The sequence below is a fragment of the Fundulus heteroclitus genome, chromosome 6, assembly GCF_011125445.2.
Source record: "Fundulus heteroclitus isolate FHET01 chromosome 6, MU-UCD_Fhet_4.1, whole genome shotgun sequence".
NCBI classification, from domain to species: domain Eukaryota; kingdom Metazoa; phylum Chordata; class Actinopteri; order Cyprinodontiformes; family Fundulidae; genus Fundulus; species Fundulus heteroclitus.
Genome location: NC_046366.1, coordinates 28,632,398 through 28,650,672, shown reverse-complemented (window position 1 = coordinate 28,650,672; position 18,275 = coordinate 28,632,398). Strand labels below are relative to the sequence as shown.

At 36.1% G+C, this 18,275-nt stretch overlaps 1 protein-coding gene across 6 annotated transcripts in view; it reads left to right on the top strand.

Moving 5' to 3' along the window:
• The window catches only part of LOC105932247 (piezo-type mechanosensitive ion channel component 2), a 148,437-nt gene that overhangs the window by 62,544 nt on the left and 67,618 nt on the right, over positions 1–18,275 (top strand). For 5 of the 6 annotated variants that reach the window (XM_021320871.2, XM_021320874.2, XM_021320868.2 and 2 more), the window contains exons 9-13: positions 5,451–5,570; positions 6,153–6,188; positions 8,173–8,290; positions 16,546–16,715; positions 17,696–17,926. In XM_021320871.2, coding sequence (XP_021176546.2) covers positions 5,451–5,570; positions 6,153–6,188; positions 8,173–8,290; positions 16,546–16,715; positions 17,696–17,926 — 675 coding nt within the window. The remainder of the gene's footprint in view (positions 1–5,450; positions 5,571–6,152; positions 6,189–8,172; positions 8,291–16,545; positions 16,716–17,695; positions 17,927–18,275) is intronic. The other variant, XM_021320870.2, reaches the window with a different exon arrangement.

Genomic DNA, 18,275 nt, shown 5'->3' with positions numbered 1-18,275 from the left:
TAGATGCCCTAATTTGTACGGGATTTCTTTGCATTTTTCACTCCTGTCCCGTTGTCCCACATTCTTAAACAATGTCCCACATTTAAGTGGGTCTAATTCTGTAAAATCAAACATCAACAGGTGTTTTTCTGAAATATAAAGTACGCAGAGCTGCAGTCGGCTGTCGATCAAAATATGCAGCAGCTCATGTGCAGCTGCTTGCCAGGATGCTCAGAAAATAAAAGGAAAAGGACGATGCATCCAGAATATCAAGGAAACTACATCAAAGAAAAGAAAGTGCTGCTACAAAGACAGGGGCACGGTTTATGACTGGGTGAGGCCAGAGAAAGAGAGCTTTTTGTGAAGCTTTTGTGAAGCGTGTTGTAGTGTCACATCACACAAGAGTTGCACAAGAAATGCACAGCTGGAAAAGCTTCCTGCTGAACCATGGCTTCATTTTTACTCCAACCCAAAGATGCCTGCCAGAAAGACATGTGAGCTGGAGCCAAGATTAACTTAATATTTAAGTTTAAACAAAAGTTTGCTAATATTTTTCAAATAAGCTTTAAAAAAGTGTTAATTTTTAGATAAACATAGTTTTTTTTAAACTTTTTCAAAGTTTAAGAGCTTTATTAAACTTCAATAATTAAATAATGCTTTTTTTATAAACTCATGATAATCCATTATGCACTAAAAGGCAAAGCAGAGATTGATTAATGTAATGCTTGATCTGTGTTAAATTAAAATGTATGCCATCACCATAGTGTTCGTAAAGTGTCCCGCATTGTCCTGACTCCTGCATTGACTTTGCAGCAATCCCTCATATTGAGCATGCAAATGGCGACAGTGGAGAGAAAAACTCCTTAATGGTTTTGCCTTAAAATCCTACAGGGATTTACCCAAGAAATGCCAAACTTTAACTCCCTAACTAGGTCCTGCCGAGATGCTTTATTGCTCGAATGAAAACGTCATTCCAGTATGGAGGTAATTTTGGACATGACAAGAGTGTGTGTGCACGGGACCCTATTTGTGTACTAAACCTATTTCCACAAATGTTTTAAAAACCTGTGGATCTTTTTTGTCATTTTTTATTTTCTGTTGTCTGAAAAAGCAAATCATTACCTTCACAAATTTGACCCCAGACAGAAACTGTCCAGCTGGATTTTCTAACGCTTCTCTAATCACTGTGTTTGTTAGAAGAAATTTCTTGATGGTAAGGAGCAAAAAAAAAAGTTTTGATATCTTACTGCACTGCTACGAATGTAATTTAACAATATGGTGTTCAGACCATTTTTTGAAACCTTTATCTTCATATGAAAGAGCGTGACATTTTAGCAAAATCCAATCTCTGAAAAGGCAAATGATGCTTTTTGTAATCCAAATGAACATTTATCTTTCATTCAAATGTTTGGTGAATTGCAGAACATGAAGAAGAATAGTGCATAAGCTAATTTATTCAGATTGTACCGGCGAGTATCCCTTCAAACCATTCAAAGGTTTCAGTTGAACAGCCTGGTTTGAAGCCCTGTTGTGGTTTGGCAATTTGTAATGTTTTCAGTTTGGTCCAGCGGTGCCTCTCATGCTATAGAACATGTCTGATTTGACAAATGATGGCGCCTCCACAGAACTGGACATGCTGAGGAGTTAAAGCAGCCATTTGAAATGAGCTATATTGGAGCAGAGATCTAAAACCGGCAAGATATCAGTCTCTGTGGACCGGATTGGGACGAAACGAGTCTAAAGCTTCTCTAAAGAGGAGCCTTCCTCTGTTTGGATCTTGTTCTTTCTTGACTATAGGTGAGGGTCAGAACGTAGACGGACCGCTAAATCAAGAGATTTGCTTTTTGACTCAACAGACCAAAGCATATCCAGCATTAATGCAGACGAAGCCCTAATCCATCTGTCCATCTGTCGTTCCACCCTACATACCTAAACATTCCCCTTGAGGCAGAGACTGACCCCCGACCCAGAGGGTACATAAGAGTGCACAGAAGTTTCAAACAAACACATTTTCAGCTTCTCAGTCCTTTTTCCTGAGTCCCGCCATCCAGTTCCTGTTTTTAATCTGTCAAAGTCCGTCCTAATGCTCATTCACAGCCGCTCCCAGACCAATATTCTTGAGGCAGGAAGCAACTAAGCTGAAGGAGAATCAGCTAATTGTGTTATTTATCTGTGTGAAAAACGACAGCAGATTGGCCCTTTTATCACATTATCGGCTTATGAAGTTATTCAACAGTCAGTGGAACAATTCAAAGTTTGAGCAAGTTTGAAATTCCAAGTAATATGCTAAAAAATGCAACACAAATACAGTGTGCTCTAATGCTTCTGTTAAAACATCAGACTGCTGATGTAAAAATAACATATTTATTGTTAATGTTATAATAATTTCTATATGTTTTTGTTATTTTGATTTTGATGCATTGTCTTTTGTAAAAATGTTGAAGAAACAAACACTAAATCTAGTAGATGTCTTTATCTTACTTTTGCAATAATTAGCAAGCGGATATTAGTTGGTTAATTAGTCAGGCTTTCTGCTTGGGTACTTAAAAGCTGGGCAGCGTTAGTTAATTCACTACAACTAGGTGTGGTTTTGTCAATGTTGGTCTCTGGTTGTTTTGTGTTTTGTTTTTTGTTTTGAGTTATTCCAATATTTTGTTATTTAGTTGTCTGTGTTTTTCCTCTAGTCCTTACTAGTAATTAGTTATAGTTTAATTCACCAGTACCTCCTGGTTTGCTTTTTGATTTGCTTTTTGCTTTGTTTGTCAAATCTGCCTGTAGCCCTCCACGTGTAAAAACCTTTAAATTGCTTAGCCACTATGATGCAAGTTAGTCTTTTTGATCTTATTTGACATCACCTTAGAACGAGTCTGCCTGCCTGCCTCCTGCCCGCCCTTGGGTCCAGTTTCTCTGCAGAACATAATCTCTCCAAGTTTGTTATTCTTGTAGCTTAGTAAAAAACCTGGTGTGGGCTTTCCACTATCAGATTGACTCTATTTCTAGAGATTAAAAGCATGAATAGGCTTTTAATCTCTAGAAATAATGTGATAGAAAGTGTTTGTTGTTTGAAAGCCATAACTTCATGCTGACAAAGATTGTCAGAAACTGTCCCATTTGGGGGGGGGGGGGGGGGGATTAATCTTAAGCTCTCTAAAAATTATTTTTAATTCATGTTTACAAGTAACTGTGCATCACTGATTTAATGCAGTGGCACACTTTTTTTTTTAGATATATTTCTGATGTTTTGAACCCATATTCTGCTCAGATCATGCCAGTAAAAGCTCCAGATATTGTGCTGAAATAGATCCAAACTGAATAGCATGAGCAGCAAGGTGGCCTTGTGACGACACAAACTGGACACACTGAGGACTCCAGGACAATCGACCGCTGGTCGGACCTGTCTGCTGGGTGTAGATAATGTGTTATCTGAGACACTGCTGGTCTAATTTTGACAAGGCACAAACAGGAGCACAATCTCGCTCCATATTCTAACATTAAATCGCTATATGGAGGGTGGTTTATACACTAAGTATCTATGTAAGAACTTGTACCAATTCATCATCTAAATAATATGTTTGGGAAGTGACTGCAGAAAGTCTGAATATTTTAACACATGTGTCATATCAGGAAGTATTTCATAACCTCAGGTGATAGAGGTGCAGCACATGGACATATTCAACCTTCTTTGGGAGGAGCCCACTACTGCCACTGCTATGAATTAACTACTGTGTGTCATGTAATATGGTCCACCTTAGAGGAGACCTGCCTCTCTCTTCCCTCACCTCAGAGCTCGAGGCTCCGCTCCTCCATCTTGTAATGGAGTTATAGATTAGTGTTTTTATAGAGGGGTCAATACTTCCCTTCAAACCTGTAGGGCTGTATGCATTATTGATCTGTCCACAAAGTGATGTGTGTGTGCTAATGTGTGTGTGTGTGTGTGTGTTTATGTTTTTTACCTACTCTTACACTTTAGATTAGAGGCTAATAATAAAACATGATTGGTGCCTAAATCACACACTGGCAGGTTTGCTCGATGGCGGAGGTGCCAGATTATGATGGACCGTGTCTCTGACAAAAAGATTAGAAAAGGTAGATGTTTTTCCTATAGATATTTGTAATGTCTAACATGTAGGTCCTCACCCGTTAATGTAAAACAACTCAAAAAAGCAACAATAGAGAAAACAAATGAATAATTTTTGTGTCCTCCAACAAAAAGTTATATATTTTTTTATGTCTTTGAGATTCCTGATTGTCATTTTGGCTACACAATCCTCTTAAATTGAAAGGTTTATGATCCCCTTATTGCATTATTTAACATTTGCAATGTTAAATAATAATGTTAAACATTTGTTTAAAGATTTAAAACCATTTAAATGATTATTGCTGTCAAAGATTAAAACATGAGCAAAAAAAAAAAAAAAAAGAAATGCTATGGTCAGAGAACCTGAAATTTAGGGGAAAAAATTGTAAATAAAAAGCACAACAACACACAACACTGGTTAACTTTGCCACACAATTCCCTAGAAAGAAAAATTAAGATTTTAAATATCATCTACAGTTTATTAACTTTCCAAGCATGTTGTTGCCAGGTGGTTAAATTAGAGGAAAAACAAAAGGCCTAGAGCAAAAATGTAAGCTCCCTCTGCAACCCCTTGTGGTATTTTAATGACAAGACTCAGGCAATGAAATCCAACAAAAATACCAATAAAGCACCATTGTGTGACAGGTATTGGCCGGTTTTACGTTCTCTGCGCTGACATTGACATAAACCTTGTTTTAATTTGACATCTAAATGAACGACATATGAACTATAACAGAAAAATCTGTCCTGCGAGTTCTTGGACAGAGGAAGCAGTTTGAATCCAACGGGAACAAATTTCCCCCCTTTATTTATGAAAGCACGCCTTTAAAACTCAAATATTTCTCAACTTAAAACAAAGTGCATCTTGGGACGTGCTGGTTAACGTGTTTACATTCCTGAAAAGTATGTTTTTTGTTTTTTGTTTTTTTAAAGTTTTGATGCATTCAAAGTTTTCAGCTTTTGAACTGCTGATTAAAGACGGATCCAGTTAAAGGGAAACTAACATCAAGCAAGACGGGATCAAAGAAAGAAACTGTATAATTTTTGCTAAAACGGTATCTGTATTTGGTAGAGTGGCATACATTTTATACAGACGATCATATATTAGTAGTTTCAATCAGGTCTTGCTTTCTTCTATCTGAACTACCCAAAGACCGGATGAAGCTTTCTAATCATGTTTATTTCCTTTCTCTTTCACCGTCGGTTTAAACCTGCTGATGCTGTCAAAAGCAAACTTATCAGTGTTTCCTGTTTTAAAGGCCACCCCGCTTTACCCAGCATTCAGCTGGAGCTGATGCGTGTAGAAAGTTGGCGGTGGGTTACGGTGGCACAGCAGCGCAGTGAGATCTGTGCTTATGATCAAACACCAAAGCGCCTATCTGTGTTTTTTCAGGACGATAAGGACGAAGATATGTGCGACGACGAGGACCAGAGCGGAAACAGACTGAGTAACTCAGCCAACAAGAAGAGGCAGCTGTGGTGGGAGTCTCGCCAGGGCACGGATGAGAAAAATGTACGTCAGAGCTATAACGCACGCGTGAGCAGTGCCGCATTGATTATTGGACATTTGATTAAGTTAACATGATCCTGTTTGTTATCTAAATGTGAAAGGTGCTGGCAATCCAGATAGCCTTAAAATACTCTCATGTTTAACTACTGAAGAAGCTGCTCACCAGGCAAATAATGATTTCGTTTTTTTTGTTTTAGATTTAGACAAGAGTGAAGAACAATCTATATCTTACACTAATCAGGTTAAATGGAAAACTAGCTGTAATATAATAAACTGAAGCTGTTTGTTTTCACTTGCTTCATTACACGCTCTGTTTCAATGTAACAAATCATCCCGTTCTCCCCAAACACACTTTCTGACAATGTTCCTATATCAAAGTCTGTAGTCTGTCCCTGGCGGCCACCTCCAGCGGTCTGGAAGCTTTTAGCGTGCACACACAGATGAGCGTTTGGCTGGATTTACAGAGTAGCTCAGCTCGGCTTTGTTCCTGCTTATCAGCAACTATAAAGAACAAGGAGGTCCTTTTGACTTCAGCAGCTCATCGATAACACGCCTCGCCTTCTATGCTCTTTTTCCTCCTCCTAGCTTCTCTCCACCCAAGATGGCATCAGTACAACTGAGGTGCGGCTGCTCTGGATGTGTTTCTCAAATCCCCCCCCCCCCCCCCCCCCCATTCCTCCTCCTCTGTGTTCTGCTGAAAGAAAATGAATGAAAACAATCTGCTTTTCAGACTGCATCCTCACAGACCCAGCTCTACAGCCTTGCAAAAGTACTCCTAGCCTTGAACTTTTCCATGTTTTCTTTTGGAACTTCAAACTTCAACATATTTTCCTGGGATTTGATGTTATTCAGCAGCACAAAGTAGCATGTAATTGTAAAGTGGCAGCAGGGCAAGGAGAACATTAATCAGAGAAGCAGCCTGGAGCCCCATGGTGGCTCTGGAGAAGCTGCAAAGATCCAATAACTCCGATGTCAGAATTTATTCAAAGGGCAAGAATCACTTGTGAGCCCAACATATCTGGCTTTAATAGTGAAAGTCTGAAGTGTGGCAAAATAATTAGTTACACAAAGACCATTCCTCTATGACACATGGTGGTGGCAGTATCATGCTGTGGGGGTGCTTTTCCTCAGCAGGTCAGGAAACAGGCAGCCAGTGCTACAAAATAAACCAAAATGTGTTCCTCTTTTAGAATGACCTAGACAAGTGGTGTTCCAACTTTTAGCAACGTTGGCCAAAATCACTAAGTTAAAAGGGCCACAATAATTAGATCTTTGTTTTAATTAGAAATAAAGAAAATGTTTTTTTTTTTTCGGTATATCTGCTCAACAATAAATGAACATGGAATATAAAAATAAAACAAAGTAGTCAGACCTCATTTGGTAATGAATATGTAAAAGAGTGTATAGTCGAAACATAATAAGGAAAACTTAGAACATGATATGGGTTTCTCTTGGAGAACTCTTGCTGTATTTGACCAAATCAAACCAATGGATGCACCAGTCTGCTACTGAGTTAAAGGCCCGGGATGTTTGTGTTCCTACTTACTATGAAATTAGAATGAAATAAAAACAATGTGGTTAATAAAAGTCAGACACTTTTTGTTGTACCTTACATTTTCCATTTTAAGATTTTAAATCATTGGTAAAATCTTCGCCCTAAAAAATAAATAAATAAAACTTGTCTTTTTCCATCAACCGACCATTCAGATTAAAATCCATCCAATGGCTGCAAATGACCCCTTTCGGTTATAGAAAGATGGTAAAAACAAACCAGCAAAATGTATTTTCATCAAGTTTTGACTTAGAGGGGTGAATATGCCACACTTTCAGCTGTATTTTCCTTTAAAAAAAAGCTGAAAACCATGTATAATTTTTCTCCTATTTTACAATCATGCACCACTTTGTGTTTGTCTTGCACATTAAATCCCAATGAAGATTATGGTTTTTATGTGACAAAATAGAAAAAACATTCAAATGGTATTAACACTTTTGAAAATATTAAAGCTATATTTGATGATTCTGATGAAATTACCTTTAGTAAATACGTATAGGTTTAAAATAGTACATCATATTTTCTAAAGTAATCCCATTCTCAGGTTTGGACTGCTATTTTTAACAACCAAGAAAAAAAATCCCATAATAATTGGATCATACGAGGCTTTTTAGCATCAAAATATTCCTGTAATATCAACAGCTATAACTTTAGGAAAATATTGAATGTATAAATGCATCTGTTGCAGCCCTATTTTCACAAAGCAGAGATAGTCAGGAAAAAGATTAGGACAATTTTATTCAGTTAAATCTTTTTCAGAGTAAGCTTGTAAGGAATATCCCTGTCTCCCGAAGCAGAAATGCAGTGTGAAAAGTAGGAAACTCTCCATTGCCCTGTAAAGACAATGCATAGTTAACTGATATGATCAGAAATTGGAATATAAATGAGCAGTTTCAGCCGCCTGTCTAATTAACTCACACAGTTGATGTTGCTGTGTTTTGCCTTTGCAGGGCCAATTGTTTCAGAGTAGTGCTATTCCATAATGTCTGTGTTTTTAGATTTTTTTTGTTTATTCTTAGAGATTTATTTTAGCTTTCTGATTATAATCCACAGGTTGTACCCACCTCAAACGGCACGTCTTTTGACTTTGTCACGACTGAGAATGGACCGATTTCTCTGGATCTGTATTCAACCCCCCAGTATAAGCTGGACAAGCTCAGTGATTGTACAGGTGAGCCAAGTAAAAGTAAAAATGCTGGAAAACAAACTTAATTTTAGATCTGTGATGGTTGAATTCAGTGGTCTGGATGTCAGAAAGGTTGCTCGTTTCCTCCTACTTTCAAACAGGCAGACTTTCATGTAATCTTTTAAAGTACTTTGATTTAATAAAAGCTTAAATATCCTTTAAGACTTTAGATGATTTATAACTCAGTAGAAGTTTAGTCTATTTGTCTGACCATAACTTAAAAAAAAAGAAACTGGTCAAATACTAGAGTGATAACAATTTAGAAAATAGCTAAAAGAAAATATTTAAAGGCCTTCAGACTGCCTGAAGAACAAAAAAACCAATACCTTAAAAAAATACAAGGTCTGGAAAAAAAATATTGAATTCAGACCAGTTTTCTGTATGTGTGTTTTGAAAAAACATTCAATGCCTTAATTTTCCAATTTGATTTATAAGGTTATTTTAGACTTTTTGTTAAAGTTTCTTTTCGTGGTGTTGAAGCACAACCCGGCTATTGTTCCACAGCTATCGAACATCACAGGTTTGTCCCCTCTGTCCATCACATGGTTTTCTAGGTCCTTTGAAACCTGAATGTATGTTTAGCTTTGGCCTAAGATTGCTTTGACCTGTAATCAGGGCATTGGTGTTTTACTGTTGGTATGCTCAGCCACATTGCTGCACTAAATGTCTTTAAACCTGACGAGCTTGCAATTGATTTGAGGAAGAGTGGAGTGACCTCATGATCATCAGGGGTCAGCAGAGTAAATTGAAGAGTAAATTAAAAAAGAACCAGTAAAGCTGCAAAAGGGTTCGCTCAGGAGTTTTCTTCTTGAGGAATGGTTACTTTACCCAAGTTATTGTTGTTTTTATTTATTTTTTTGTGTTTTGCTGAGGCAGGACATTGTGATGGGTGATTTAAAAACAGGATCAATAAGCTTATCATAAAGAATAGAATAGATAATTAAAATATCCATTATTGTCCCTCAGCGTATCAGCAGCAAAGTGGTGGGCGTGTGGAAGCAAATCAGTATACATGAATCCAATGACTGATCTCAGTCTTGATTTTCATGTGCTCATATTGGAAAAGAGGAAAAGGGGCAAACTGAAAATGACCTTAATTTAGCTTAGCGCATCTTAGCTTACCTTATCATTCTTTAGCTTACCTTACCTTACTTTAGCTTAGCTTAGTTTAGCATTCTTTTGCTTACATTACTTTAGCTTAGTTTACCATTCTTTAGCTTACTTTAGCTTAGATTAGTTTACCATTCTTTAGCTTAGCTTACCCTACTTTAGCTTAGGTTAGCTTACTTTAGCTTAGCTTACCATTCTTTAGCTTAGCTTACCTTACTTTAGCTTAGCTTAGTTTAGCATTCTTTAGCTTACCTTACCTTACTTTAGCTTAGCTTACCATTCTTTAGCTTACCATATCTTAGTTTACCTGAGTTTATTTTATCTTAATTTAGCTTAGTTTACGTTAGATTATTTTATTCTAGGTTAATTATTTTAGTGTGGTTTAGCTAATCTAATTTTAGCTTAGTTTAGTTTAGCAGCTAAACTTTATCTTAGCCAAGATAATCTTAGCATTTTTTTCTTATCTTGCCTTTATTTATTTGTAATCTTATATTATCCTTGCGTAACATAGCTCATTTTACCTTTGCCTTTTTCTTCTTATAGTAGCTTAGCTTCGCTAGTCGCTCACCTAACATTATTTAAACTTTATGGATTAATCTCAATGTTGCTTTTCCAATGTTAGCTTACCTAGTAACATCTTATTCTTTTACAAAATGAAAATATGTCATAGTCCTAAAAGGCAAATTATTGTACTCTGTATAGTAGTATCTTAGCTTAGCTAATGTTGGCTTTTCTTAATCAGTGAGAATGCTATACAGCATTCTCACTTATTAAGTTCCTTCAGGTCTTGATTATTATTCTGTACGTTTTTCGGCATCTAACTACTCCTGCATACTTCAACCGATTTAAACAATTTTCGTATCAAAATGTTCAGCTCGTTCACGACATTACTGCTATGTCTTTTTGTAATTATAACTTTTATAATATTTAAAATATTTAACTTTTTGTGCGTTTTTTGCTCTCATTGAAAATGAATGGAAAATCCTTCAAATTCTTCAAATATTTCAACTTTTTGACATCTTACTGCTTCAGCCTACTTTCAGCTATAAACGTCATTCAACTTTTAAAACGTAGTAATATCTTTTCGCTATTATGGTATGTTATACTGCTATGTCTCATGGTTATGGTACCTTTTATACTTTTTGAAGTATTTGTACTTTTTGTGCGTTTTTTGCTCCCATTGAAATGAATGCAAATTCCTTCAAATTTTTAAAATTCTTCAAATTCCTTCTAGTTCTTCTGATACAACTGATATCAATAATATTACTACAACAGATACTATAACTACTACTACTACTGATACTACTACTACTACTACTACTACTGATACTACTACTACTACTACTACTACTTATACTACTAATGATACTACTGCTGCTACTGCTACTACTAATGATGCTACTGCTGATACTACAACAACTACTACTGATACTACTACTATTACTACTACTAATACAACTACTACTACTAGTACTACTGATACTACTACTACTACTACTACTACTACTACTACTGATACTACTACTACTACTACTACTACTAATGATACTACTGCTGCTACTGCTACTACTACTGCTGATACTACAACAACTACTACTGATACTACTACTATTACTACTACTAATACAACAACTACTACTACTAGTACTACTACTACTACTACTACTACTACTGATACTACTACTACTACTACTACCAATGATACTACTGCTGTTACTGCTACTACAACAACTACTACTGCTACTACAACTATTACTACTACTAATACAAAAACTACTAGTACTACTGATACTACTATTACTACTACTACAAATTCCTTCAAATTCTTTAAAAACTGATACTACTACTACTACTACTGATACTTCTACTACTACTGCTACTACTGATCCTACTACTACTGATACTACTACTACTACTGATACGACTACTACTACTACTACTACTACTAATACTACTACTACTACTAAAGATACTACTACTACTACTAAAGATACTACTGCTGCTACTGCTACTAATACTGATGCTACTGCTGATACTACAACTACTACTGATACTACTACTATTACTACTACTAATACAACTACTACTAGTACTACTGATACTACTACCACTACTACTACTACTACTACTATTACTTCTACTACTAATGATACTACTGCTGCTACTGCTACTACTACTGATGCTACTGCTGATACTACAACAACTACTACTGATACTACTACTATTACTACTACTAATAATACTACTACTACTAGTACTACTGATACTACTACTACTACTACTACTGATACTACTACTACTACTACAAATGATACTACTGCTTCTACTGCTACTACAACAACTACTACTGCTACTACAACTATTACTACTACTAATACAACAACTACTACTACTAGTACTACTGATACTACTACTACTACTACTACAAATTCCTTCAAATTCTTCAAATTCTTCAAATTCCTTCAAATTCTTTAAAAACTGATACTACTACTACTACTACTACTACTGATACTACTACTGTTACTTCTGATACTACTACTACTACTGATACTACTACTGATACTACTACTACAAATTACTTCAAATTCTTCAAATTTTTCAAATTCTTCAATGTTTTTCAGCTATTTTCTTCTTCTGCATGGATCTTCTGCATCTTCTCCTCAAATCATTCTGCAGATTAGCATTCTCACTCGCTGTTGCGTAGGAACAGCTTTTTCTAGTTATTATTATTATTCCGTACGTTTTTGTGGGTCTAACTACTCTTTCAAACTTCAACCGATTTCAACGATTTTCGTATCAGAACGTACAGCTCTTTCACGACATTACCGCTATGTCTTTTCGTCATTATAACTTTTATAATAATTAAAATATTTCACTTTTTGTGAGTTTTTCGCTCTCATTGAAATGAATGAAAAATCCTTAAAATTCTTCAAATATTTCAACTTTTTGTCATCTTACTGCTTCAGCCTACTTTCACCTATAAACGCCATTCAACTTTGAAAACGTAGTGATATCTTTTGGCTATTATGGTATGTTTCAGCTTTTTCATATCTTTCACCATTTTCGTATAGTACGTCTTTAAAATTATTTTCGTTTTTTAAGAAATTCAGCAAATAACATGCGTTGCTATGGTCGTCAAGGAGCCTCGTTTAGAGTGCGCACTCTAGAAATTCAACAAATTCTTCTTCTCCGAACAACTTCTTCTCACTCGCTCAATTTTCACCCTATCCACATAAATTATACATCAAAACGTAGGAATTTTTGTCTGGATTTGGAAAATGTAACCATCATTGGTGTGGGATTTATAGATTTTTCGCAAATCACCTCAGAGCGAAACTAACCCGAAACCTTCCCCATTCATTTCCTATGGAGCGGTTTTCAAAAATGACACCTGGAAATCCAAAACATCACATGTTTTCGCATCGTCGCTACTCCTAAACCGTTTCATGTAGAGGCATGAGACTTTGACACATTCATGTCCCGACCCTTCTGGCGCTCACAAACGAGAAATTTTGTCGATAAATGTTACGGTTTTGCCGCAGGAACAATTTGTTCGGGAGTAGCGTTTTGGGAAAATGCTAAAACAGGATCAGACTTCAATCTCCCCAAATGAGGCACTTTTCTACATCGTCGCTACTCCTAAACCGTTTTATGTACAGGCATGAGACTTTCACACATGAATGTCCCGAACCTTCTGGCACTCATAAAAAAAGAATTTTGTTGATAGCTGTTACGGTTTTGCCACAGGAACAATTTGTTCGGGAGTAGCGAATGTGCAAAATCCTTAAAACGCTTTGGAGCTTCTTTCTTCCACATCATCCACTTTTTACATCGTCGCTGTGCCTACACCGATTTTTGTACAAACCTAAAAATGAACTCCATAGTCCTCAAAAGCCTGCTGATACTCAGAGTGAAAGAATTATTTTGATATCTCTTATACTTTTTCAGCTAGAGCGATTTGTTCGGGAACCTATTTAGAGGATTTCTGAAAATCGCTAAAAATTCCCTTTATATCATAATTTTTTATGCCTTTATTAAATTTTTTCCAGCAAAAACCGATAGCATGTCTTCTTCCCCTATCCGTTAAGAATTAGACGCTGAAAAAATTACATCTCTACCATTTACGGAACAGGAGATATGGAGCGTTGTTTGAGACAAAGTTCTCCATTATAATCCAATTGCAGCCTCTGACACAAAGTCTCTGCACTTCGGTAGACGGCCCGCTCCAGCTGTGTCAGTGAGTTTCCATGACGATGGAACTCTGAGGGCCAGAGGGAGACGCTCCATTCGGATAGAATGGCAACTTTCAACATCCCCTGCAGTGGCTGTGATTAATGTAGGAGCCTGAAATTCGCACAGTCACTTCCTCTTAACATTTTAAAATTTTCAAGTGACTTTCAGCGATATGTCACTTTTCTGTCCGATTTTGGATGTCACATGCTTTCCTATTGGGCCTTTGCTTCCAACAGGACCTGGCATGATGCCCAGACACGACCCAATTGGCCAATACAGCACCACCCACCTGTGGGAAATGGCGCTACTGACCATTTTGGTCAAATGTTGAGTTCTGGGCCCAGATGTGGTGAGGCTGAGTTGCTAAAGGAGGCAGATCTGACCCATGAACTTTGGTCACGTTTGGTGACATTAAGTATTGGCACCCCCTTTTTCAGGCACTTCCCAGTACAGGATTTGGACCAAACTGACAGAGTACCATCACCCAGTGATATTGAATACAACCTTTTTAGCGGCTAAATATTAGCATGTTGCTAACTGGAAGTAGCTCTAGGAAGCTCGTACAAACTTCTGCTTTACAGTGTCTGTACTTCCTTTAGAGAGAAAGCTTCACAAGAAATTTGGGCTACGTCACATAAAGCATCTCCAAGCTATGAGGTGTCAAACATCCAATGCTTTTCAATAGGGGACCAAAGCCCTTATGTTCCCAGAAATGCAAACCCATATATGGCTACTGTATAGCTCAGATGGAAATTGCAGGCTTTGCATGCAAGAGGTCATGGGATTGAATCCCAGTGTGGGAGACCTAGAGTTTTAGATTATAATCCCCAAAGTGTGTATAACAAAACATGTGTGCTGATCCCATGAAGTATTTTTTTGTACCAGCTGCCATTTTGAGTTACCATGGCAATGTTATAAAACAACGTATTTTCTCCCTATTTGAGGCACATCCCAGTACAGGATTTGGACCAAACTGACAGAGGACAATCACCCGGTGATACTGAACACAACCATGCTAGCTTTAGGAAGGTCCTACCAACTTCTGCTTAGCCAGGGTTCTTCTGCCTTTACAGACAGAGAGAGGGCTAGAGCTGTGAGGGAGTTTCCATGACAACACTGCTAGCCAGAGGCTCCTAAGAGGTCCATTGACTTAACATGGCACTTTTCAACGTTTGCTGTGGGGATGTTAAGACCGTAGGAAGCCAAAATTTGCAGTGTTACTTCCTGTTGCTATTTTTGACGGTACGGTACGCATCACGACGCAGGCGCCTTGCTAAATTTCCTCAGAAATTTTCTAGTTGTTCTTAATCTTCAAATTCTTCAAATTTTTCCTTCAATTCCTTCAATTTTTTTCAAATGTTTCAAATTTTATGAACATTTTCAAATTTTTAAAATTTCTTCAAATTCTTCAAATTTTTTAAATTCCTTTAATTTTTTTCAAATTCTCCAAATTTCTTCAAATTTTTAAAATTCTTCAAATTTCTTCAAATATTTCAAATTCTTCAAATTTCTTCAAATTTCTTCAAATTCTTATTTTTTTCAAATTCTTCAAATCTGATTTAAATGTTTTCTGCATCTTCTGCTCAATCATTCTGCAGATTAGCATTCTCACTTGCTGTTACGCAGGAACAGCTTTTTCTAGTTTAATTTATCTTTTATATTATATCATAACTTAGCCTCGAGTTTATCACCTCTTACTTTATCTTAGTTTAGCTTAGCTTCTCTTAGTTTATCAGTGAGAATGCTATACAGCATTCTCACTTATTGTTTTCCTGTTTTTCTTTATTATTATTATTATTATTCCGTCGGCGTGTAACTACTCCCACATACTTCAACCAATTTCAACAATTTTGGTGTCAAAACGTTCGGCTCGTTCCTGGCATGCCTGCTATGACTCATGGTTATGCTAACCTTTACACTTTTTAAAATATTTCACTTTTTGTGCGTTTTTTTGGCTGTTCCCATTGAAATCAATGCAAATTCCTTCAACTTCTTCAAATTCCTTTAAATCCTTCAAATTCCTTCAAATTCTTCACATTCTTCAAATTCTTCAAATACTTCAAATTCTTCAAATTCTTCAAATACTTCAAATTCTTCAAATTTTTCAAATATTTCTCGTTGTTCAAACTGTTCAGGTAGTCCAAACTGTTTGAAGGCTTCAGATGTTGGCTATATTAGTATGTGTACTGTTTAGTACAATGGTTAAGATGCTTGCCTTTCACTCTGAGGGGCCAGGTTCGAATCCCTGTTAAGACAATGATTTTTTTTCCCAACCAATTTCAACAATTGTGGTATCAAAATGTCCGGCTCGTTTCTGGCATGACTGCTATATCTCATGGTTATGCTAACTTTTACACTTTTAAAAATATTTCACTTTTTGTGCGTTTTTGGTTGCTCCAATTGTAAATCAATGCAAATTGCTTCAAATTCCTTCAAATGCTTCACATTCTTCAAATTCTTCCAATTCTTCTAATTGTTCTTAATCTTAAAATTCTTAAAATTTCTTAAAATTTTTCAAATTCTTCAAATTCTTCACATTTTTCAAATTCCTTCAAATTTTTTCAAATTCTTCAAATCTGATTTCAATGTTTTCTGCATCTTCTGCTCAATCATTCTGCAGATTAGCATTCTCACTCGCTGTTACGCAGGAACAGCTTTTTCTAGTTTATTTTAGTTTAATTACCCATAGCATGGAATATTTTTTATCTTAACTTAGCTTATCTTAGTTTTATTTATTCAAGAAGAAAATAAAGTATATCCCCTTTTAAATTCTATGATTTTATGTATTTTCTACTGATCTTTAATGTTTTGGGTGTACACAGCATTTTCTCAAACTTTTCCATTTTTAACTTTATCTATGTTTATTGAATAGTCTTACATTTTTATTATCCAAACAGAGAAGAAAGAAGAGTCTGTGTATGAAGTGAGTTTGCCACCAGAGGATTCAGCACTGAAGGAATCAGAGGAGGAAGAGAATGACATTAAGAAAAAAGGAGTCGGTGCAATGGTTAAATTCTTCCATTTCATAATGAAACAGAGTTACATCTGTGCTCTCATAGCAATGATGGTGAGTATTGCAGGTGTCAGGTGGAGTAATTTAAAAGTAGCATGATCTATTTGTTTCATTTCTATGTTTTGCATAAAAAAGAAGTACGTGGTAAGTTTCCTTCCTAAAGTTTTCTTCTAAAACAAGTAATAGAACAGAAATATATTCCCTTATTTATAAATTAAGACATGCTGCCAGTCTTCATTTGCTATTTACATTTGTCTGTTTTTTTAGCATTTTTAGAAAGTAAAATGTTGTAGAAAAAAAGAGCTTACTTTTCATATTTTCATTTTCTAAGAGAAAAAAAATCAACTTCTAAACATACATTCCCTGAGGAAAATGTTTTACTTTTCATATTTTTGAAGTCACTCCACAGCCACTGAATTATAGAGGATCAGTAAGAGTAAGGTTGATGTGAAACTATTATAGAAACGTTAGTCATTTTCATCAGTTAAAAGGGTATTATGTATTTTGTATTTATAAAAGACAGTATTTTGAACGCCATTATGTGAACCAAAGATTTTATAAAAATGCCTGAAATGTGACAAAAATTTGCTAACTTTAGTGCCTTAGTTTCCAAGTAATCTTTCTTTTTACACAGAACATTATATCTTTTTGTGTTTTTTCTTTTAAAATGGGAATCTAACAAGGTAATATTAACAAGTTAGTCAGTGGTTCCTCTAACCAGTTTGCAGCTTTTCTTCAGCTAGCTGACTGCCAGTGCACAGCATCAGCACAGCATGGCTCACTAAAATGACTTCAAATCCCATAAAATGGTGTAATATAAAACTTATTTTCAAACCTTACATTTTTAAAAAACCCAAATACCTCGATACTGTGCCATTCTTAATCATCAACATACTATAAAATAAACTAATGTCCTGATTGTATATGGGTGAGCAGCAATATAGTGCAATCAATGAGTTTAGGATATGTTCTTTTAATGACTTTCCCGCTGGCATCTATAACTAAAAGAAATGTCCGCAATTGGTCTCCTGCAGGCATGGAGCATCACATATGTCAGCTGGCTGACGTTCGTCTTCCTCATGTGGTCCTGCGTGCTGTGGATGGTGAGGGACCGGAGGCGTTACGCCATGGTGTCGTCTCCCTTCATGGTGGCCTACGGCAATCTGGTGATAGTGCTTCAGTACATTTGGAGCTTTGAGAACATGGAACCAGTCCCAGGGTTCTTTGTCAGGAAGAATAACCCGTTCCATTCGCTTTCATCCAAGGTTTGGAAGCTGAAATTAATCAGAGTTAACAAAAAATGTCTTGTTAAATTGTGAAATTAGACACAGTCTTGTTGTGACATGTTTTGGAATAGCTGTGAGGATTTAAAGATTTCACAAACGTCGCTTTATGACTTTTTTGTTTTCCTTTTTACTGAATTTCTGTTTTACTAAACCGTGCATGTGTGTTTAGCCTTCAGGTGACAGAAAATGCAAAAAATATTTCATAATTACAGTAAATTTAAATTTGCTATTGGGTGTCTGCTGACCACAACATGTGGTTGGAAGTTTACACACTGAATTTAAATTTACTACACTGCATAAAGGGAACTAAAAGTAAGCAAAGTTTTCT